The sequence below is a fragment of the Brachypodium distachyon genome, chromosome 1 (assembly GCF_000005505.3).
Source record: "Brachypodium distachyon strain Bd21 chromosome 1, Brachypodium_distachyon_v3.0, whole genome shotgun sequence".
NCBI lineage: Eukaryota > Viridiplantae > Streptophyta > Magnoliopsida > Poales > Poaceae > Brachypodium > Brachypodium distachyon.
In genome coordinates, this window is record NC_016131.3 from 65585494 (window position 1) to 65609948 (window position 24455).

Genomic DNA, 24455 nt, shown 5'->3' on the forward strand with positions numbered 1-24455 from the left:
TACCTATACCTAATAAGCATCTAGATCCATGTAATAAAAAGTCACTTAATATTAGACGGAGCGAGTACATACTCAATCTGCCGTGCCGTGACCGGTCGGAACAATAATGTAAAAGTTCATGAGCTCCCTCCAGCTACCTAGCTAGCTGATCTGCAGACCAATCCCGCGTACTACATGCTTATTTATGCTGATCTACCTTTTTTCTTCCGTCTCGCTTTTCCTCTTTTTATTTATACCTCTGGCCACACCACCCACGTAGTTCTGTTCTTCTTGGCCAACCTAGAGGTACGGTGTCACTAATTACTTGGTAGTACTTGCGCACCGGCTGGCCAATCGATCTGCAACCGTTTGTGTTAATCTTACGACGCTGCCTGCGCGCCATATGCATGGTGACGCATGCGCGCACTGTGGTTTCGATTAAAGATCAATAGGGCACGTAAATACATTGACCTTTGAAGGAAGCATCAAAGATCCGTTACTGTATAGTGGGGAGAGAGTACTGCACGTACACATGCTGCCTTTTGACTCATCTTGGCTACAATGGAGTAGGTTACCTGGAGTATACGTACTCTTGACTAAGATTCCTGATTTTAAAGTTGAGAGATCAAAGCAAAAAAAAATTGACAGTTGAAGGACAGGAAATGATGTTTCTCATTAATAAGGACTCCTTTTGATTCAAATGAAATTCTTAGGATTTTTGGAGGATTTGAAACATTTGGAGTTTCTTTGTTGGTCGTTTGATTCTTATGGGAATAGAATTCTTAGGAAATTTTCCTATTGATTCATTTGTACTCTATTTTGGAGGAAAATATCCTTTAATTCAAACATGTTTTTACAAAACCTTTGTTTTTCCTGTAGTGTGTCAAACACACTTGATGCTAATTCCTGTAGTCTTTCATTCCTGTAGGATTCATGAGTACGCGCGTGTCACATAATCCTGTGTTTTTTATATTCTTGTGCTTTAGATAGAAATCATGCGAATCGAAGAGGCCCTAAAAGCATCATAGTTTATATATCACATCTCGTTTTCTTGAAGGGTTGAAGACGTATCAAGTTTTGAGATGATAGGGAAAAAGTTATCTTACCTTAATGTGTTCACATAGAACCTAACATAGTGTCCTATTACATTACAATGAAACAAGAGTGAGTCACACTCTTGCCAATATTGTGAGACGCGACGGGAGAAAAATAGTTTGGCTGGGTTCCGGTCCGGATGAGTTGTTGGCCGTGTTGAACACAGAGTGTAATGACCATGTTCTTTGAGCAATATAAACACCCTTTTTCCCCGGAAAAAAAAACCCGTAACGAGAGCGTTCTATATAGGATGATGGTAGGGAAAACTTCTAGCCCAAATCATCATGGAATGATGGCAATCCACTCAATCATGCGTGCTATGCGGCTAAAATTCTGGTGTATGTGGTTGGAGATATCAAAATATAGTATACAACTGTAAAATTTGTTAATGCTAAAATATAAGTATATATAAGATCTGCATTCTTGAAAACTGAAAAGGTACTTAGGAGTATGCAAATTAATCAGTCGGGCTGCAAGCAGGTAGCTTACACAGACATCAAGACGGCCCATGGGCAGAAGGGGGAGAGTGAGACCAGTGCTAGAAAAGGTATTCATATGGTCCAGGTACGTGGCGCCGGTAGCTTTTGCATGCCTATCTGGTCCTTTACAACTGTTACGGCAATAAAACAAATTTAAGGACGCATCATGAGCGCATATGCATGCACTAGCAATCAAAAGGAGAGCGGGAAAAAGACAAGGCCAAAGCCTGAGTCTTTGCAACGACTGGAGCATCGAGTAAAGGAAGGAGCCAAAAGCGAGGCTTGAAGAGGACCATATGTATTTGCTCCATCGCAAAGCTTGTGCGCTGGCTGGCCAGGGATGATGGCCAATGGATTGCTGCTCGCTTTGCTTCGTCAGGGAATCTATATCGATCACCAAGCAGGATAGCCAGAGCAGCTGCTGCAGTAGCTGAAGGCTCCTTTCCCTAGTACCGAGGCAATATCATAGTCTCTCTCTCTCTCTTCTCTTAATGAGATTTTGCTCCGGTTATGGGTGAACACAGGTTCAACATAGAAGTTTTATAGGGACACTTATATAAATTCAAAGAGTTATGAGTGTCTTTCCTAAAAATACAAACAAGTTCTCTCGCAGTTGAAATTTTTTGAGTGGAGCACAGATCAACTCTGTTATAGTAAGTTCGTGCGCCTCTGCCCACCTGGACCTGGGTGTGAAGAGTGAAAATAGTGCGTCTTTTATGGTATCTCTCGGTTGCCTGCTTTCAACAGTTTCTATTTTCTCTAAAATAAACTTGCTCGGTATTGACTGTTGCGCAATTAATAACTAAAATTGCATATTCCAATATACAATGGGTATTAAACAATCTGAACATTTAGTACAAAATTGTCCAAGTGTGTAAATTTTGTAAAGGAAAATGTATTTCTATTTGTTGAGGGCTCATAGCTAATTCCACCATATTTGCATGCATGCATCCATACTCATGTATACTTATTTCACTTTTTCTGTGGTGTGTCTAAATTAAAATATAATTATTTCACTTTTTGCAAATACAGGATGATCATGGTCTGCAGTATGCAACTTTGACTATATTTTGGTATGAATATTTAAGCAAATAATTATGAAAAATATTGTCAAACACTTTTTATGGCATATATAATGGTAATTAACCTAATCAACCAGACTAAATGTAGTTCTTTAGACTTTAGTCCTCCCTCCACTACAAAGTATACACGTAGTATAAGTTGTTCTTGCTTGTCCTAAGTCAAATCTTTTTAAATTTGACTGGAAATAAAAATGTACCGATATCTACAATATAAGTATACTAAGAAGAAATGTATCATGACAGATTTGATAAAACTAATTTGGAGTTGTGGATGTTAGTAGATTTTGTATAAACTTGGTCAAAGTTTAAGAAATATCTTATAATTTAGAACAGATAGATCAGTCGTCATTAATTCTTTGTCAAAAAAAAATTGATTGCATGCTTTCCAAATTGTTTTCTATTTTCGAATAAAGGGTAGCTATTTAATTTATACAACACCATATAATACGTGAACAGTGAGCAGGGAAAACGCATGCAGCTAGCTAGCTAGCACAGTGCCCACGCGCCTATACGTGCGTACGTGGTCTCTTTACTTTTTTTTTTGAGGGAAGTGGTCTCTTTACTATTGTGTAGTCGATCAGATTCATGACCAGAGTAACTCTTCGAAGGTTGGTTGGCGTGTGCGAGACAAGACAGGAGCTAGCTCTAGAGACTAGAGAGGACGCAGCGTACGTACTATACGTGCACGTACGTTCACTCTCATCACTGCATGTCTGCATGCATGCGTGTATGCAGCACGTACGTACGTACGAGTACGACGAGAGCTTCCATTATTTAAGCACTACCGGTACATGCATGCGCTCATGCATGTCTCTGATTTAATTGCACAGTAGCTACGTTTTATTCCCTCCGTCTCATATTAAGTGACTCAAATTTGTCCAAATATGAATGCACTACCAAGATTTCAGAGTTTAGTGACGGTGCAAAACCATCAGAAATAGCCCCAAAACCGTCAGAAATATAATTCATGTCGGTAAACCGTCATGCAAATACCGTCAGAACTGGCACGTCGGGGAAAAAGATTTGCGTGATGGTGACCCGTCACAAATAAATTTTCTGGCGGATATTTCTAACAGTGGCCGAATAAAAAACATTTCGGCGTCCAGTTTTTGTGACTTTTGTTTCGACGGCTCACCCATCAGTAAATTACGACAGCAAAATAAATTGTGTCGGTTGACTCGTCACAAATAAGGTGTTTTCTGACGTTCCTACAGCCGACAAAGAAATAAGAATGCCATCAATAAAAATGATTTCTGACGCTGCAATAGCTGACAGAAAAAAGGACAAATTCATAAAAATGAAATTTCACAATTAGAAGCTGCAGCAGTAAAATAAATAGCTCCAGATCATAATAGCAAGATATATATGCACAACCATTAGATCCATCACATCAACACCAATTGCATTCATTGAAACCAGACCCAACAGAAGTCATACACATCATTCTGTTTATACATCATATTTCACCTACTAGGTTCAAGCATCAAAATAAATACAAGATTCATGAGTAGCTAGAAGTCCACACATCCATAAGGCAATGGTTCTACTGATGACCATTGTTAGAACTCAAATCACCAAAAAAGAAGACAATTTTCCCTCATCTTTGATGGAAAACTAGCAGCACTCAAACAGTGGCGGCGGCGCCCTCATCTTCACGGCAGCAAGTCTCCGGCTGTGATAGTATGCCACTATTGTGAAGCAATTGTGCATCTCCTGTAAATGGAGAAACAAAGATAGTGAGATGCCAGATCCAGCCTGAAGTATACTGTAAACTGAAGTCATCCCTTACAAGTTTGTTTATCTCAGAAATACAAAATACTACTAGATGGTAAGAATATTGTATAGACTCTTCTGAAATCAGAAGCTAATAGCAATAATAATATTCATGGTTAATAGGCCATTCTGCATAAAATGGAACTTCTGTATTTAGACAGAAGCCGGCAAACAGCAGATGACTCTAGATCGCATATATAAATAGGTAGTAGGGATTCGGAAAACATACAGTCTCATATCCCTACAGTTTTCCGCACAAAGTAATTATATGGCTAGTGATAGGAACAAGGATTATTCTCCTTTTAGACGCCTATCAAAAAAATCTTGACAAACAACTAATTGGCAAAGATACATAAACCTGCAGTCAGTACAAGGCAGCAACAACCTGGAATCAGATGAAAAATCTTCAGTAAATCAAAAGAAAGAACCACATAGTCTCTACCCTACAATGTACTCAATGTCAGCAACTTTGCAAAGTTTACGGCTCCAGTACCCAAGTACAGATCTACATTGTTAACATTGTAGCTAGGTTGCAAAAGATTCAGAGGTAAACATCTGGTAGTAAAGTATCAAATGCCACAATTTATTGATTACGCGTTTGCTAATTATTTCCAAAGTAACTTTAACAGACATATGGACATGAGAACTATTACAAAAGTATCTTCTTTTTCAATAACATCTAGGAACAACCAAGTAAAGAAACCAATAATGTGCAGCAACATAACTAAGGAAGTCTAGATTAGAATACATCTGAGAGTCTAAGCACATTTGAAACCTTGCGCTGATTCAGAGAGAGAGAGAAAAGAGCATGGAGATTTTATATGTCCACATTCAAAATTTACCCCCAGCCAAAAAGTCCGCATGACACCTGAAATCGGCTAAGTGCACTAACCAACAGAAAGTTGCAAAAGATATTAGAAGGCCTTTCCTGACTCTACACATAAACCATGTCAATGATTTTTAGTACCTTTTCTGACTCTAGGCATAAACTCAAATTAACTCTACGCGATTCAAGATCTATCACAAACCGAGAGATGGAGAAAGAAAGAATCGTACCGAGAGAGAGATCCGGCGGCGGCAGCTGAACCCGCGCCAACCGGATCCGGCAGAGACCAGACACGCACCGGCCGGATCAGGCCTCAACCGGACCGGCGGCGGCGGCCTTCCTTCGTGGCGGCGACCGGACTGGCGGAGTTGCTGGTGCTGGCCCTCACCGCCATGGCCGCCGGATCCGAGAAGAGATGGAGGCTGGCTCGGCGTGGATAAGGGAGGAGATTGAGGATGGGGAGAAGGGAGTTCGGGGCAGAGAAGGGAGGGGTGGTGGCCGAAGGAGAGAAACAAATGGAGTTAGAGAGAGAAGAGGTGGGGAGGGGGTTATTTATACCATACCCTGAAAACCTCGGTCTAACCGGGCCGACCCAGTTAACTTGTTGGGCTGAAAAACAATTTCCCTGGTTTTACAATATTCCGTCACAAAAATACATATTTCCTAGCGGTGTGCCCGACACAAAAATATATCAATGTCACGATAATAATTTGGAACCATTTCAATTAAATTCTGAAAAAATCGTATATAGTGTAAAATTTGACCATACTCTAAGCAACTATATAAAATGTAGTTTCATACACTTACAAATGTTTTTTGGATCAAAGAAGATAGATTAAACTTCATTTGCATTACTAACTTCACAATTTCATTCTAACTTCACAACTTCATTCCAAAAGATCGTATGACACATCTTATGAGATGCCACCATTACAATGCCATGTATAGTCATACTTCTCCAAAATGGCTTCAAAGTGTTTTGCCAACCTTATTTGTACCTAAATGGATCCATGGTCGATTTTCAAAAATTTCAGAGCACATTTGGATGTTATTTAAAATAAATTTGATTAAAATACATGTTTATTCTAAATAATAGCCCAAAAGCATAAAAAATTTACCATACTTAAGTAGAATCTACAAAATATTGTTCTATGCATGTTCCATTTTTTTAGATTGTTTAGAGCAAGACATATGGTAGTTGCTTCACAAAAGTGATAAAAACAATTTTTGTGACGTTGTTATTTTTGTGACGGGTACATCATCACCGCTACAAATATGTGCTTGTTGTGACGGTGACCCGACACGTAAATTGTTAAGACCGACACGAATATGATTATTTGCATGTCGGGTTTTGGTGCCCGTCATGAAAATGATTATTTTTGTGTCAGTAGTACTATGCCCGTCACAATTATTATTTTGTGACGGTACTTCTGGTGCCCGACACGAAAATAAACAATTTCGTGTCAGTAGTACTATACCCGTCACAATCATAATTTTGTGACGACAATTTTGGTGACCGACACGAAAATAAATCCCCGTCACTAAATTCTGGGATCCTGGTAGTGATGTATTTAGACATAAAAAATGTTCAGATACATGTAATATTTTGTCGCTTAATATGGAAAAAATGTTCAGATACATGTAATATTTTGTCGCTTAATATGGAACGGAGAAAGTAGTATGTACCGGCCATTATTCCTGTACGTGCATCCTTGATGCTTATTACAGAGAACAGGAGCTAGCTAGGTAACTTTGGTGGGCAAGCATGATAGCAGCCAGCGGAATGTGTGTCGAGAGGCCAAAAGCGTGTTTCGTGCGTGCTAAGCGTACGCAGGCAGGTAGATATATAGAGACTACGTACTGATAGCTACAGGAGGATGTCGTTATCGGAACCTACTTTTTTATATTCACCAGCTAGCCGTCAGAAACATCGAGGCCACAGGATGGCAAAGCAAGAGGAAAACTCCACGGGTTCTCTTTCGCTAGCTTTTATATTCCCTTCGTCACATTGTACTCATATTTGCCTAAATATGAATGTATCTATGTTTAAAAAACGCTTAGATACATGTAATAGAAAGTCGTTTAATATGGGACGGAAGGAGTAGTAGATTTCTTGGGGTCCGGAAAATCTACCGATATTGTGTCATGTACACCACGGTACAGAGTACAGAGAACACTAGCTAGCGCCCACTCACGCACGCACGTACCAGCTAGCAATGCAATTACTGAAGTATGTACATGTATACAACCCCTACTATGACCTCTCTCTCTCTGTCCCTTAGCGCTAGATAGTTGTCATCAGCACATGCACGCCACCCTGTTTGCAATGTACCACGAGTCTACGACGACAAACAGCACTCATCCTTAAAAAGACAGTAGCAGCGAGCGGTAGTGCTTTGCTGCTGCTCGTCATGGCCGGGCCGGCATGCACTGGGGCACATCGGTAAACATCCGGCATGCACTGCTGCTCTCCTCTCTGCACGGCTCGGCTCGTTGGGCTGTCACGTGTGTACGCGCGGGTTGACAAGATTACATGGCGGGCCCCCGAAAAATAGCATGCAGCTAGCATGCATGTGTTCTTTTCCTTCTGTTTCTACCGTGGATCGATCGACAATATGACCATGCAAACATCTCAACCTGTCGGTGCATGCATGAACAAGTGACAGATCGAAAAAGGAAGCATATACTCCCTCTCTTCCGAAATAATTGACGTGGATCCATTTCAGTTATTTCTATATGCAAGGGCGCGTTATTTCAGGAGGATGGAGTATATGCATGGGCGCGTGTGGTGCGGTACGTGGGCGCAACACATATCTCCGGGGATATGGATACTGCATGCATGAGTGCGCTCGCCCTGGCAGAGCTAGTGGCCGGGTGCGTGTGCGTGCATGCATGGAGGGCGTACGTGCAGCTCTTTTTCCCCTCGAGATCCAAGACAAAATGGAGACCACAATTAAAGTTTAATCACAATTCGTCACACCAGGAACCGATACAGAACGAATCAAATTAGTATTAATGGATTCAGGACACCCTTGCATGAGTTTGGTCGTGGCCCTCATGCATGGTCTGCTGGCTCAGGTGGGACGGATCGATCCCCGCCGGGTGGGTGCATGCATGAGCATGATCCGGCCAGGCGCTCCAGTATGTGGTTTATCATATCTTACTACGCACTGCACTCAGATCTCATCTGGTCGATAAGAGCTTAACTGGCCCTGGATGGTTGGATTAATTGATTATGCACTCCTCATTTTTTTTAATCTTCCCTTGACACCGCTACAGAAAAAAGTCATGAAATACTACTCATTACAAACAATGTTCAGCATGCTGATATATGCAAACTGCGGTGAAATTAAGCTGGTGCCGAGGTGGCCCGTGGCGGCCGGGACGTGAGTTGATTTTATCTTCCTCCTGGCTGCTCCTGAAGATAGTCGTGCCATTATGGAGATATCTTCGAGATACTCCATCGATCGTTGGTGCTGCTCTGCTTGGACTGCATGGGCTTAGGGATACCAACAAATGAAGTTAATCGTGAACTGAAGCAGCAACCCTTATTTTTTCAGCACGTTAACATCGGTCTGGTATGATCTTTATTAATTAATTAGCACCTTCGTTTACTCTAAGGTTACCAAAATGATAACGTTGTCAAAAGGACGCGGCGCCTTCTCTACACCCAGCTGAAGCTATTGGAGCTCTGAATTTTTTTTCGGCTTCTTTGGCCAGAATGAATTGAGACAGGCCGTCGACGCATACAGTTTTTTCGAACTGGAGTCCTTAGGACTCAATCCATTAATTAAGCAGAAGAGAATTGCCACTTAATTTACGAAAAACCGGATAAAAACCGTAACACCATGGCCACAAAACTCTCAGGGCAACTCTGACCGGCCTGACTACCATCACACACTCACACAAACCACTAAGGATAAGGGCCGTCAGAGCCGTCCGCATGTATCATCATCACACATCACTTCTCAAGCTGACGACTCCGACTCCACAACAAGCAACAAACACAACGAAACCCACGCCACAATGGCCACACGGAGCCCATGCCGGCATATGCCAAACAGCCGGCCACCACGTCGAGGACAAGGCAGCTTCGATTCCGAGAACAAGCTCCGAAAGGGAGAAAGGCAAGCTTTCTGCTGTAGATCGCCGAACATTGAACCAACATGCACAAGGCACTACACCTAGCAGGAAGCCCCCAGCGTTATCGTCATCGGCAATACCACAAGCAGACACATAAGAAAACACTGCAAACCGGCACCACCGCTTCCCCGTAGATCGCTGCAAGGTCAAACACAGAAAACCACAAAAGGGTGGACGCATACAGTAGCTATGCCGTTAGGTTAATTATTACAGGCAAGGGTGCCAACCTGCGACAGGAGAAGTGAATACCGCTGGACACAGATTAATTGAGTACGTGCTACAGTAATAAACAATTGTTCTTCCCGTACGTGTTTGATTCCGAGTTATCATTCATCGTCGCATAACATCAACGTCATCATATCGCACTAATTAGCAGATTAATTAGCTTCGAGGTCACCACATGTAGTATAAACTATAGTGCTATATCATAATGCATGAGCTTTAAGCTGCTTTTGTGTAGCGGTAGCGGTAGCTTGCATTTTCTTAATGCAGCTCCTAGCAGTAAAGCGGCGTTTCATTTCTTAATTTGGTAGGTGGCTGTCACCGCCTCGCCGGCCGGCCAGCCGGATGCAAATAATCAAGCAGCAATAATTCATGCCAAGCGCGATGCGATCCCGGATGGAAGAGAGAGACGTCAAAATAATTCGACGGCGCGTAGTTCGACATTTAGTCGTGGGGTTCGAGTTGGAAAGGCATGTATCATTCGGTCTTCGGTTCGAGTAAGTCATCAGCAGTGATTTATCTGTTCTTGCTTGCTGCAGCTTACAGACGGCGTTAGCTAGCGTCTGCCCAAATCTATCCATTAGAACGGCCAGACATATTGAAGTGACATTTAGGCTGGTCCCGGGGAGAGTAACGTAACCCAATAACAGGCATATCTTACTAGTCTATGTTACTATTTCAAACTACTTCAATAGTGGGTAGTAACATATTTGTGATAACATAGAAGCCTCATTTATTAGCTTTATAGCCTCATTGTATCTTGGAAAGTGTGATGTGATGGTAACATATCTAGTTACCACAACTCTTTTTTTCTTCATTAATAACATGACGCATCACCAAAATTACTTAGTTGGCACACCTCGTACTAGTCTTAGAGCTGCACGCATGCAATGCAAGCCTGCACACACGTCGCCGGTCACATCAGGGCTCTGACTCTCGAGTCTTAACAGCAAACCTCGATCGCCATCTGCATATAATTGAGCCCCTGATCGATCTCTCCTAACGTTGACGAAGGGAGAAAAAGGTAGCGGACGACGCACGCGCATGCATGAATGTGGCCCGAATCGCACGCATGTTCGCACTTTCGGCCGTCGCCATGCATTAGCCCATGACAGTTAAGTGTGTCTGCGAGCGACACAAGGTAGTGTGGCCTAACTTGTCGAGCGTGACCACCTCGCTCCGATCCGATTGGACAACCCGTCCCCTCCTCCGGTCCGGCCAGTTTGGTACTGCTTTCGCAGGATAGCCTCACAGAGTCAGAGTAGCTAGATTGGTTGACAGTATCGTATCAGGGTCGACCGCAGCCACTGCTGCTTTCCGCTGTAACATCCTCCGTGCTCCAGTGCTCTGGCCTCTGGTGCTGGACTACTGAAGCAAGCAAATGCAAGGGTTTAACCAGTTTCTATCAATAATCCAGATAGGTTCCCCAGGAACACAGACGAAAGGAACGAGCATATATTTCCCTCACATGTGGGTACATGGAACATCGCCTGGACAAGCTACAGCATCCCAGTGCCCGCAAAAAAGAGAAACAGAGTCTTCCAGGGACAGGGCGGATTTCAATATTTCATGACAACATGCGGACAGACTGCTCAAGATCTCACCACATTGGTTTCTTTCAACAAGATACAGGTGAAGAACTGTCCATGTCAATAGCACATCGATGCTCTCCAACTATTCTGTTCAGAAAAAACTCTGAGCTAAACAAAAACTTTGACTAATGCTTTACTGGAACTCTCATTGTCAGGCGGGTAAAATTATAACCCTAGGAAGCCACAAACTAGTCATGTACTAGGCACCGGGTAGAAGCACGATGATAACCTCCCTAAAACTCGAGGATCCTACGTTCAATCACTGACACATTGTACGAACGACACACTAACAGACACACACAGGTTAATGGAACCATGGTTGCAAAACTGACTTGTCACATGGCCCTAAATCACAATGCCGGGGTTTCCTGCCTTCATGATTCACATTGTGCACCCAAAACCACACATAACCAGACTAAGAATTGCAGGAGATCTTCCACCTGCCAGCCTCGCCAAAAACAAACCACGGTGTAGCACAAAATATGCTGATGATCAATCACCTCGTCTTTCGGGAAGATGTGAGGAAGCAGGAAGCAGTGATTCTGCTAGCTGAGTATCTGCTGGAGCTTGAACCAGAGTCTGGGAAGCCAGGGACGGATTTTGGGCCTGAGAATGAGCCAGTGCCATCACATCTCCTTGGGCTTGACTCTGCTGCTTTAGGAACCTATTCATTCGCTCGAGCAACTGGATGGCCTTTCTTTTTCCTCTGTCCGTGCCGCTTTCTGCTAGCTCCTCCAGCAAGGTCACAACACCCTGCTCTTGTGCTTCTGCGAGATGCTGTTGCTGCTGTTCACCATTACAGAGATGCACCAGAACAGCAGCTGCATTTTCCTTGTTCCTTGAGGATCCATTTCTGATAACTCCAACCAGAATTGGTATGGCAGCGGCTGCGCTGATAGCTGCCTTGCCCTCAGGATGGCTCGAGAGAATTGCAAGTATAGCAAGGGCCTCATCCAGCATCCCAGTTTCAGTCTCCGTGAGAAGTTCAAGGAGTATAGGGACCAATCCAGCTCTAACAGCTTTACCCTTGTTGCCCTGATAGATACACAAGTTAAATAGTGCTGTTGCCGCATCCTTTTTACCACGTTGACTTCCATTGCCCAATAGCAGTACCAGAGCTGGAATTGCTCCAGAAGCCCCAATTGTTACCTTGTTCTCATCCACTAGTGATAGGCTAAACAGTGTGGCAGCTGAATTCTCCCGAGCTTCCATGCTACCCCTCTTTAGCACATGTACAATTCCAGGAATAGCTCCAGAGGTAACAATTCTTGCTTTGTTCTCTTCATAAATAGAAAGATTCAGGAGTGCAGTAACCACATGTTCCTGGGTGCTAACATCGGTTGTTGGTAGCAGGCTCACAAGGATAGGAATAGCACCAGCATCTCCTATACAAGCACGATTTTCAGCACTACGCTTGGCAAGCTGACGAAGCATACCTGCCGCTCCACGTTGATCTACAAGATTCTGGGATGATAATTTCTGTAGAAGCTCAAGAACTTTACTATGCTCAGAAGCAGTACATAATGGTGGTGCATTACTAAGCTGAGCAGGGCGCTTTGGTGGCTCGATACCATTTGCTTCACACCATTGAGCTATGAGGCTGCGAAGCACATAATTCGGAGTCAGAGATTTATTGGGAAGCTTCTGCTGCGTCTTAGGGCAGGTGTCATGCCCAGCCTCCAACCATCTCTCAATGCAAACTCGCTCATAAGTCTGTAAATGCAGTTAGAAGAATACAGTGAGTTGAAATAGAAATGCAAGTTCTACAGATTGAAAGCAATAGGTAAGTTAACACAGACCTGCCCGGTGGAGACAATAACAGGGTCTTTCATTAAATCCAATGATATTGGGCAACGGAAATCGTCTGGAACAACAGGAGATGTCGAGTTGTCATTGGGGGAAAGGTTTTCCCCATGTGCTGGGATGCCTATTGCAGGATCCTCAGTCTGCATAAAATCCTTTATCTTTTTCAGCAGCATTGACATATTCTCAACAACCGCACCAGGATCCCCACCACTTGCCATCTCATGCAAGGTCAATGATTCTTGATTGAGGTCGGATATGGTTACAAGCTGCAATTTCTCAGATAATCTTCGAAGAGTATCTGGGTCAACATTAGCATTGGTGCTTGAATTATAGACAGCTATCAGATCATTAAAAAGAATGTCATCAGATGTATCTGGCCGTTCTTTTGCTCTTTTGAATTGAGCATGCACCAATTCAACCTGCACAATAATGCACATGTTTTAGCTACGATATAAAGTAAGACAAGCCAAACACAACACGACAAAACAAAACAAAATCTAAATGGCTTCTTTGTAAACTCAAGAGTAGAATGTATTGGTTTACCTGTTCCCTTACTTCATCCGATATGCCAAGCTCATCAAAAGAGATACCAGCTAAAGCTTGTTCAAGCCTTGAGGTAATATCCTGGAAGGTCTGCATTATTTTATCCCTCTCAAGAACCTACAAACAGTGTATGCACTAATTATAGGAAACTGATGGTGATTTAAAGATGTAAGCATGCAAAAGCATAAAACAAAATTAACCACATAAGTGACCTCCTATGGACGGGTTCTACTGATCAACAGTATTCTTTTTTTTAGGGAAACTGATCAACAGTATTCGATGCTCATTAACGTACACACAGCAAGACATATTGAGCCCACTCAACTATACAGCTTCACTATATTTTATGAACAAACTCGTGCAAATACATAGAAATGCTTGATTAACCATCTTATACCCCATCAGAACAAAGTAACACATAGTGCAATTATTTCCTAAAAGCAACCACAGTATTAATAACTAGATAATAATTAAATTGTCCTATGCTAAGCATTCAAACAGCTCGTAGCATTAAACCTCAATATCTCGCAACCGACTAAACATGGCGATTCATGTGTTTCATATAAATCCAGAAAGGGAAAGCATACTATAGTTTTACCCAGAAAAACTACAAGACACATAACTCCAAATTTAGATGACTATATTGTGTACCCCCTTGAGCCCTTGTAGCGACTTTGCTACAACGTAAAATAAACCGCCCCATGGCTACGCCTTTCGGCCTGATCTTAGGCGCGGGCTCACACTCTGTGCGTGAACCTTGCGGGCTGTCGTTCCTGTTAAGTTCTGTTTGGATCCAACTCGTGTTTCCATTTTCTCATAAACATTGTACTGATATAATCAATCCACAGCGCAGTGGCATTCCCATGCCTACCTAGGTTGACGACCTCCGTGGGACGGATTAAGTTCCATTTATTTATTTCGTGGCCTCAATAAACAAGTATATCTCATTGTCTTCTTAATAATGTGTCAGGGGTACTGGTACCCTCAGTCTCATTGTTTATATAACAAGTCTATCACTTGCACTAATATGGAACTCCAGGAATTACCCTATCCTGACCCGAAAGACCTATGACAGTAGTGCAGCTGCCAGCTTGCTGCCGATCATAATTCAAAAAAATCGTCCTCCCCACCACCCGTCATCATGACAGGTGATAGCTATGCTTCATTCACCACTCCCACGTACCACTAACATGAGCTACAGTTGCGCTAGCCTTGTTACCGATGCTGGAATGCTTACAAGGTCATGATTGTGGTGAACGTGTTTGGCTTATCAGGTAGTCCTGTAACCGGCAAGGGCAACCATGCCATGTTCCACAACTGCAAACTTAACTAGCAATAACTATTCCATCTTTGTCACCCCCCTATGGTCATGCCTAATATAGCCAGGCACATTTGAACTTTACGTGAAAAGCTGTTTCTAACCTTTTAAAATCAGTATACAAATTATTGGGCCATAAACTCGGTGCAACATGTTCAATAAATAGAAGGAACAAAATTATGATACTTTCTCAAAATACTTACCCTTCTACACTTTCAATGCAATTTTAATAATTGTGTTTCTATTTTGTCCTTCACCAATGTCATCAAGAAAAGAGCTAATTAACTCTGTTTCATGCATGCACTTCCCGATTACCTCCTTTTGCACTCGCATGCCTTGCTTTCAGGAGAATAATGAGGTAATTTAATGCCTTGGTGAGAAAAAAGAAATGGCCAATGTGGACATTTCATCCACTCTCAATTCTTGTGCCCAGCTCTAAAATGATCATCTATTTTGAATGGACTAGTTTTTTTTTGTAAAGATAACTGCCTTTACCAACTCCTACCTCTATTTCTCAACAAAGGAGTATGTCACACATGGATACCTAGGAGGACAAAATGGAATTAATATTTGATGAAATCATACCATACTTGTGCAGTGTGCTCATCGGATAGATTAGTAGTATGTCCATCTAACAGAAGCAAGAATGATATGATTCCAAAAAAAGAATGATATGATTCCATCAAATATCACTCGACTTTTTTGCATCCTAGGTACATGTGAGGGACAGATATTGTGAAATAGAGGTAGTAGTGCACAAGATCATCATGCTTGGATGTTCGGACATGTTAATCAAGTCTGTAGATATCCGAGTCCAGTAGCTCCACTGCACTATGGTTCAGTCCTGGGTCCTGGCCCAAGTTCGCGGCAAAAGGAAGCCCTAGCCCACGACTTATATACACGGCTGAGGGTTTTAGGAAGTGCCCAGGCAAAACAAATTAGACTCCAAACAGAAAATGTTCGTTCAAGTGCCGTTTTTTCCTTTGGTTGGAAATCCAACATCGCTGCTGGACAGCAGATCACTAGGAGCGGCATAAGTTGCCCAACCATGGAATCTGCCCCTCTGTGATCAAGAAAATGAGACCCCTGGAGACCACTTCTTTTGCTGCTCCTAGATGCAGCAAAATTTGACTCGCAATCTTGTGTAGGCTTCGGCAGCAATATCCCCAGCCTGGCAAACTCCAGCATCAGGCACTAAGGGAACAGCCACATTTGTATGCCACAACCTTTCGATGACTGTGACATCCATCAAGACGGAGGGCAAACATTTGTATAATGCGTACAACGAAAGATTGCACCAAAGGCCGTGAGATAAGGCTAGATGTGTGTGTCGCGGGATCTTTGGCGGTTTCCCCTTCTTTCAGCTAATTAACCACCATTCTTGGAAGTTGTAATTGGACCTTAGTTTTCCGCTTAATGAGAAGACGCACAAACTTTTGTCCGTTATCCAAAAACCAGGTGGTGTTCACGAAAGCGCTAGCCCATGAGTAGTCAGCCAGCAGGGGACTAGGGACTAGCACTAGTCGGACGATTAATTGCTCTAGTCAGCCACTGCAGCTCTTATGGCACATATTAAACTCCTCTCTCGTCATCTTCCATCCCTTCATCATTGCCTAGGTTTTGAGGTTGGCACAGCTAGATTTGGTGGCCTGGGAGGTGACATCGACGAATCCTAGCTCTCAACTAGTCTACCTAGCGACGGCTACGGCCACAGTAGGTACCTCCAACTAGGGTGCCGACTTGGCTGTGGACATGCACCGATCAGCAATTACTGATGCAGTTAATTGGTTAGTCAGCCCATAGTTGGAACACTTGGGTACAGGTCAACCACAGTAATGGGGGCGCCGGTTTGGATACGGCCATGCCGCAATCAGCGATCACTCGTCCAGTTAATCGGTTAGTCAGCAGATATTTTGGAACACTTGGTTACAGTCGAGCCACAGCAACTGGTAGCGCCAAACTTAGACTATGCAGCACCCTCATTGTTCGGTATTATTTATTATTGGCACTTGTGGGAAATTGTATCCAACTTTTGTAGCACACAGGACCAGCATCTCAGCCATTTGCAGCAGATCTAAAGGCTCATACAAGGACGGGAGTAGTGAAAAGATCGCCGCCATTGGTTGACATCTTTATAGGAGTATCAACAAGCATTGAGCACCTATTGCTTTCACCTGCACCCAAAAGACACACACAGCTGGACAAGTGCTATCTGCTTTTTTCAGCTGCAAGATGCAATTTGTGAGAAAGGCTAGTGTGACCCCAGCCCCAGGTATGGAAATTAATAAGTGTATGTAAATAGCAACAATGATGAATAATTAATTGTTCTGGAGTAACCCTGCAGAGAGCTTTTACTCTACATTTCGTTCAATCTTGCAGCTACAAAGGTTACTGCATCTATATATGACCTAGTAGTCACTCAAACTATCTATTTTTAGAAGGTTGTAGCAAAATTTTAGAAGGTTCAAAATTCAGTAATTATACCTCGGTTTTTCCTAATCCCTCCCATCTATGTAAACAAAAATAATAACGAAAATTTGGTACTGCAGAGACTTGTTCAACATCACTAACAAATGTCAAGTGTCAACTGTCCTGGCCCAGCATTGATTTGACACCTGGGTATTATAAAATCTGGTCCAACCTGAGCTATTTTTAAGGATAAGCTTTCACACAAACAGAAAAAAGTGCAAAAACCCAACAGGATACCGATAAGTGAGTAAGGAGAAGTTCTAATTCTGCCGCATAGTAGCACCGTAAAATACCATCTAATTCGTCAAGCGAAATTCTAGTAACTCCGCAGCTATATATCCTTATATATAACGCAAAGGCACGAATGTGGAGAATTAAGGATGCGCCGCGTAAACAAAACAAAAAGAAAAGGAACAAACGAGCTTCAGTCGAGAAACCCCACCAGGAAGATCTTGCTGCCGTTGCTGCCGAGGCGGAGCAACTCCCTGGCGCCGGTGAGCGCCTCCCTGAGCTGACGGAGCGCGGTCACCGAAGCCATGGGCAGCGGGCGTGGCCCCTCCTTGGCCTCCTCCAGCATGGGCGCGAGCAGCCGGATCCGCCGCGACAGGTTGCAGAACTGCCTCCGGTACGCGTTCCTGAATTCCGAGATCACGGCGATCTCGTCCACCAGCTCCGCCAGCTTCTCCACCAAATTCCCCACGTCCTCCTCCCGCTCCGCCGACTCCGAACCCGCGGGCGCCAGCGAAGAGGCTGCCTCGGCTGCAGCGGCCTTAGTGCTGTCCTCCTCGCTAGTGGTGTGCTTCGCCTCCTCGTCCATGGCGGCTGCGCTTGGTCTCAGGCCTGCGCCACCGCGTAGCACTACGGCGGCCGGGGTCGCGGGGCGGTGGTGGCGAACTGGCGGTGTGCAGAGCTGCAGCAGAGAGGGGGATTTGGGGGTAAAACGGCAGGGAGAGAGGTTCGGGTTGTGGCTTCCGCTACGACTAGTAGTGTCGCTGCCCCGTGTGGGCCGTAGTGGGTCCCAGAGGTCAGTTTCACGCCCCACGCTAATCTATGGGCAGCCCGAGCCGCTGGCTGGCGTCTGCGCGGCTCGACTCTGGCTGGTGTATACCTGAGGCGTAGACCACAGGAATGTGGATCTCGTGGCGGGATGGGGCGTGGCGATGGGTGCCGGTGCATACGGTGGGTTCAGGAACAAACAATTGCCACTGGATGGCCGAGGCTCTTGGGCCTGGAGCTGTGGACTGTTTGGATTTGGGTCGCTTTTCTCGCTAACCGTCTCAACAGTTTATTCTTGATCCATGGCTGATAATCTGTGGGTGCTCCGAAAGATAAATCCGCCGGGTCGATATCTGGCTGTTGCCGAGACAATACCGGATTCCTGTTGCTTAAAGCACTTTCTAACCAGAGTACCAGACGCGGCTGAACCTGTCCACTGTGGGTTCCAAGGTTTGATCGGTGGCGCATAACAGTCGGGCATGGCAAAAAACGTAGAATCCATGCTTGGGGCCTTCGGAACCGTCGGATCGACAGATCAAACCAAGCAGAAAGGCCCCGATTGAGGCACGAGACAAGTTTCAAATATCTTGCCAGAAAGTCTTATTTAATCATGTTGATTATATCTTCATGATTACCCGCAAAAAAAAATTATATCTTCATGATGATGCAACTTGCAGGGTTGCTAGCCGTCTTCTCCTTTTTTAGCAGCAAGCCGCCTTCTTTCTTTTGTTTAGACCAAATTAAGGTACAGATTAATACAAGCGGATGCAACTTATTGGCACTCCTCACGCAACAACGTCCGTCTTTAATTTGAACTAAAACAGCGACAATAGTTTAGGAACGGAGGAATTATAGTACTGACCGCGTAGCAATGGACTGGGTCACCAGATTTTAGTTTGATTGTTGAAGCACGATTTCCTTGGTCAAAACAGACGAGGATGCATGCATGGCGTGCGAAAGACGATGGTCTCTCTCGTTGATTTGGCATCCTACATTCCGTGGATGGACAAACAAAGTGAGTAGAGATTACAGTAGAATAGGAGGCACATGTGGGTCCTTAATTGATTATTAATGGTGGCCACGATATCGAGCCGTCTGTTCCAGCGGGACTACGAGTCGTATACGAACTCAGCACTAGATTTTTGTCGGTAAATTATCTTGTGGCCGCAATCATGCGAAACCCTTTTCATGATTGCGTGCCTGTACAAATCCCACACCTGGCGGCTGGCTCCCTGTGGGCTCACCCCACGGCTCACCCCTCGCTCGACGGCTCCCCCTGGCTCGGCTCCGATTTTCCTACGGCTTGGCTGACGTGTTTCCCGTCGGCTATGTGGTGCCGACGCACTAACCACTGGAGCCTCTCGCAGCTGATCAGCGCCGTTCAGTCCAGATCCGGTGGTTCGGAGGGAAAGCAGGACGCGTGAAGCAGCGAGGAGAAGGTGTCTGGCTGGCGTGAGGACCCGTGTTCTCCGCCCCGCGCGGAACATGCAGAGGTGGGGCCCACGCCAAAACGGGGCGACACGTCACGCACGCAGGGTACGGTCATTCCTATACGGCTGCATGCAGACCCCTTCGGGCCATGCGGGCCTTTGGCCAGGACTCACGAGCCCCCAGGACAAGCAGCCACCGTAGCTAGCGCGCAGCAGTCACCATGCCACTTGCCGCCTGGTCAAAAAAAAAAAACATGCCACTTGCGCCGCCGGCCGGCATGTCGCTGGTTCGCCGCCGCCAGTCACTCACACCCCCTGCCCCAGGGCCAGCAGGCAGTAGAGGCGTTCACGCTGGGCATGGCCTATCTCGAAAAAGACGTCGTGCTCGGCTGCTGTGGCTACAGTGCAGACTGCAGAGTGTGTCCCGAAGAGTCGTCGTCGTCGTCGTTCTGAACAATGCGGGCTTGCCATCAGTTCGGGATGAAGAAAGGGAAACGCATCTCCAGATGCCAACGGGGACGACACCCGCCGTGCAGTGGCTGTCCAAACCCGTCCCCGCGATCCTTATCCAAAACTCGTCCCCGTTCCCGTCTCCGGTCACAGGTTTGACTTTTTTCCCAAACCCGTCCCTGGCAGGTTTTTCGTCCATGTCGAGGAACCCGAACCCGCCAGCAACAAGTCAAAATGGCAGCAGCAACATGGAAGAAAAAAAAAAGCCCATTTTAGCACCAAGAGCAAAACAATATAATTTCGGCACCATTCACACATGCAACAACAACAAGACAGCATCCCTTAATAAGATGGCAGCATATAGTTCACGCAAAATAGACTATCTCATTCAAGTTTGCACAAACACGGATACGAATATAAGCATCTGACAACCTGACTTGGTCCAAACTCCAAATACATTAAGTCATAGAGTGTAGAAAATGGGGAATTGGGGATGAATTTATGGTTACAAACTTTATATACGTGGGGGTTTGGGATGGGTATATGGGTTGTGTTGGGCCAATTCAATGAGCTATCTGCAAATTTTCACGGGTTCCACGGGTACCGGGTTTGGGGACTGCTTGCCCGGGGTTTGAACCCGCGAAACCCGCTGGGTTTCACTTTTGACCCATTAGCGAACCCGCGGGTTTCAAATTTGACCCAAACCCGTCCCCTGATGGGGTAAAACCCCGCAGGTTTTCGGGTTTCGGGCCCCCATTACCATCTATATCTACAGTGCAGAGTGCAGCAAGCAAATGGTGTCCGACGAGAAAATCGAACCTTTTTTTCTTTACCATTGGGCCTTTATGTTTTGGGTTGGTTTCTAAACTTGGCTGGGCTTTGGTCTTGGACCTAGCATCAGTTGCTCATCATACCTAGAGCTGGCTAACGAGCACGCTCGGTTCGTTAGGCTCGGTTCGTTAAGAGCTCGGATCGTTAAGATCGTTATCGTTAACGATATGAAATCATTGTTCGGCTCGGTTCGTTAAGAGCTCGCGAGCGCTCGTTAAGCTCGTTAAAAACTCGTTAAGATAATAGATGGCATGTTGATCTAAATTTTTGGGCATTACCTATTTGCTTGGGATAAATTTTGGCAGCAAATAAAATATAAAAAGTTAAACAACGCCATAAAAATTACAAATAACACAACAGAAGAGAAACAATAACATAATTCCAACAACAAAATAAGTTTTCGTAGCCACTCACAAGTGATATACGAGACGAGCTCGCTAACGAGCTTAACGAGCGCTCGCCGAGCTCGCTCGTTAAGATCATTAAGCTTAACGATCTCAAAAGAAATTATTGTTTGGTTCTTTAGTTAACGAACCGAGCCCTTAACGAACCGAGTTAGCGAGCGTTCAATAAGATTATGGAACTTCGATCTTTTTATCCAGGCCTAATCATACCGCATTTATTATCCTAAAAACTGGTCGGAGTGACTCAAAATTGAGCCTGCTTAAATACGGTTTTTATATATTTTGGTTTCTTGCTGGGTTTGCTGTTTTTTTCTTCAGTGGGCCGATTTATTAGCTGGACATGCACCCATGGGCTGCGGCCACAGCCAAAATAGAGATTTTCTTTTCTCAACAAGAGAAAAAAGAGAAACGAAGACCAAAGCTCTTTTCGGCGTGAACCATTCTTGTGTTAGGAAGCTCTAGATCCGAAAAAAAACCCAGTACTACTAGCAGGACGAAAATTTACTTGGATGCAGTTACACAATATGGATCTTCGTTTATAGTAGGAGTAGGAGGTCTTGACTGGTTAAGGAAGTCGTTCGCTCGTTTGGCAAGGGAGTTACTCTCCAGTATTAGTTCAACACTGTTGAATAACAATGGAGAGGGAAGTTGTTGTTAGTTCAGTTAGTCATGTCTGCCACTCACATGGCACGCCTGGTTCTCGTCGCGAGATGAGCTCGCGCGTCTCATCACAAGGCACAAGGAAAGTCGATCCGATGGCCTCCTCGATGTCACTGTCAGCCACTCCATCCATCCAACAAGGATCCTCCCGTCAGCCATGGCCGGCCTTTGTTTTCTCTCCACTTCTTTCCGTCCCACGCCAGTCGCTTCTCGTCTTTGGATGCGACATCCGTAGATTGGTGTGGCACGTCATGTTATACTATCGTTAGTGTAGTCTAATGAGACGCACGCACTATATTTCCATTATAGACCGACACATAATTTGGTTAAATTTTCATCAAGTTTCACAAGCCTAGTAGTATCTCAAACCAAGTGAGCACTAGATACGTTCCGTCTCATCACATCGCCAGGCCACACCGGGTCTGATTGTCTCGACGTCATTGTCAAGTTGCCAACTACTCCCTCCGTCAACCATGACAAACCTTAAACTTTGCAGTAGAAAATTCTCGTGCTGTTTTTCCTTCAAAAAAACCATGACCACACCTTTGTTTTCAGTCCACTTATTTCCTTTCTCTATCGTCTTTAAATGTGCTGGCCGTAGATCGTTGTGGCATGTCCAGGATAACACTCCTTTTTCTAAAAGGGCAGCCACATACTGATCACAATAACACTGTGTAACAACAATATGCAGCGCTAGGCTACCTTTTTGTAAAGGATAATGACATACTGTTCACTACTCCTTCCGATTCATAAAAAGTATCATCCACTTAGTACAAAATTTGTACTAACTTAATATAAAATGGGCAACATCTTTTATAAATTGGAGGAAGTATGTACTTCCTCCGTCCCATATTAAGTGACTCAAATTTGTCCAAATATGAATATATCTATGTCTAAAAAGCGTTTAGATACATGTAATACAAAATCACTTAATATGGGACGGATGGAGTATTATTCTAACACTTTGCAACAACAGTATACAGCACTAGACTCCCGCGTTAGAAAAAGAACTTGATTCCCCTGTGCACCCCCTGATGACGATGGATGATGTTTCACTGATCACTGTTAAATTCCGCTGACGAAACTGGCAGACTGCATTGACACTAAGCAGCTGAGAACTGCATAAAAAGGGAATTCGTTTGCAGACAATTCAAGCGCACTTGAATCTCTAAAGATCATTCGAGAATCTTCATCTTTATAAAAGAAAGCTGTGCGCTTAGCATTATATATGTATACATGGATGCATTTTACTTGGTGATTAAGAAATGCCATTCCTTTCGGTCATTCAGTGCCAAGCACAAAGGGTCCCTCTCTCCCTCCATCGAATTAGGCAGGCTTCACCGGTTCAGCAAGAACAAGATGCCTCTTCCCCTTTACTTGAAGTGTCTTCATCCGCCGCCGCCCCCACGCAGATGTGTGTGCGACCCTTTCTGGATTTTTGCAAGGAGCTACGGACAGGTTCGAACCATCCGGAGCCCCTGTTATTATTGTCGCCGATTCTTGCGAACGTTGCCGATGCATAGGAAACGCCAATTTACAACGACCTCCAGCTATATCATAATCATCCCCTCCTGCCAACAGAAAACAGTGCTCGGTGCAGATAGTTTGTCCTGTGCTCTCACACGTACATGAAAAAGAGTACTAGTGCCAGCCATCACACGAAGACCCCGTCTTGTTCGCAGCCTGGGTACAGCACAGAAACGCGAGGCCCAGTCCAAACTGCTGGCTGTGACCGTGTGGCACTACGTCTCGAGCGCGTGGCAGTGTAATGTTTACGAGGTTGTCAGTTGGAATGAACTGGTAGCCGTGTTTAACCAGCAGATCGATCGCCAGCGTTAATGAGCTGTAGCAGCAGCACACATGCGGTGCTGTTGAGGCGAGCTCAATAGTTGGGCCAGGGTAGTTAGATTAACTCGATCGGTGACAGCATTTTACCTTTCTACCTTGTGTTAGATTGTTCAGCGCAAATCACATGAAATTAATTTTGTTACATAAATCTGATGCCTTGGGTTCGCTCGAAGCTTCCATGTAGTGACTTTAACGTAGCTCAAGGTTTTAAGATCACTAATGACCGACAGTAGTAAGACAGTGATGTTGATTTTAAGGATTAGAAGGTGGAGGTTCGATTTTGACCGGCTCTAAAAGTTCAAGGTTTAAAACAAACTTCATGAGCAATAGTCAGTCAACGATCCCATGCTCGACCGGCAATCCCTATTTGTATATAGGTTATTGAGGTCACGGATAATTGGGAATGGTAAGATCAGACTACTGATTTCAGAAATGAAGAGGTGAGTGTTCAATTTCAACTGGCTCTATAAGGCTCTATAATAGGCAAAAGGTTTAAACTTTAAAACAAG

At 44.4% G+C, this 24455-nt stretch overlaps 1 protein-coding gene across 1 annotated transcript; it reads right to left on the reverse strand.

Moving 5' to 3' along the window:
* Positions 1–11138: 11138 nt before the first annotated feature.
* Positions 11139–18305, reverse strand: LOC100831702 (protein spotted leaf 11). The gene is made up of 4 exons (XM_003561732.4): positions 17770–18305; positions 13541–13657; positions 12991–13416; positions 11139–12904 (listed from the first exon to the last, which is right to left on the reverse strand). The coding sequence occupies exons 1-4, from the start codon at positions 18142–18144 to the stop codon at positions 11684–11686; spliced, it is 2139 nt and encodes a 712-aa protein (XP_003561780.1). The 5' UTR covers positions 18145–18305; the 3' UTR covers positions 11139–11683.
* Positions 18306–24455: the final 6150 nt, after the last annotated feature.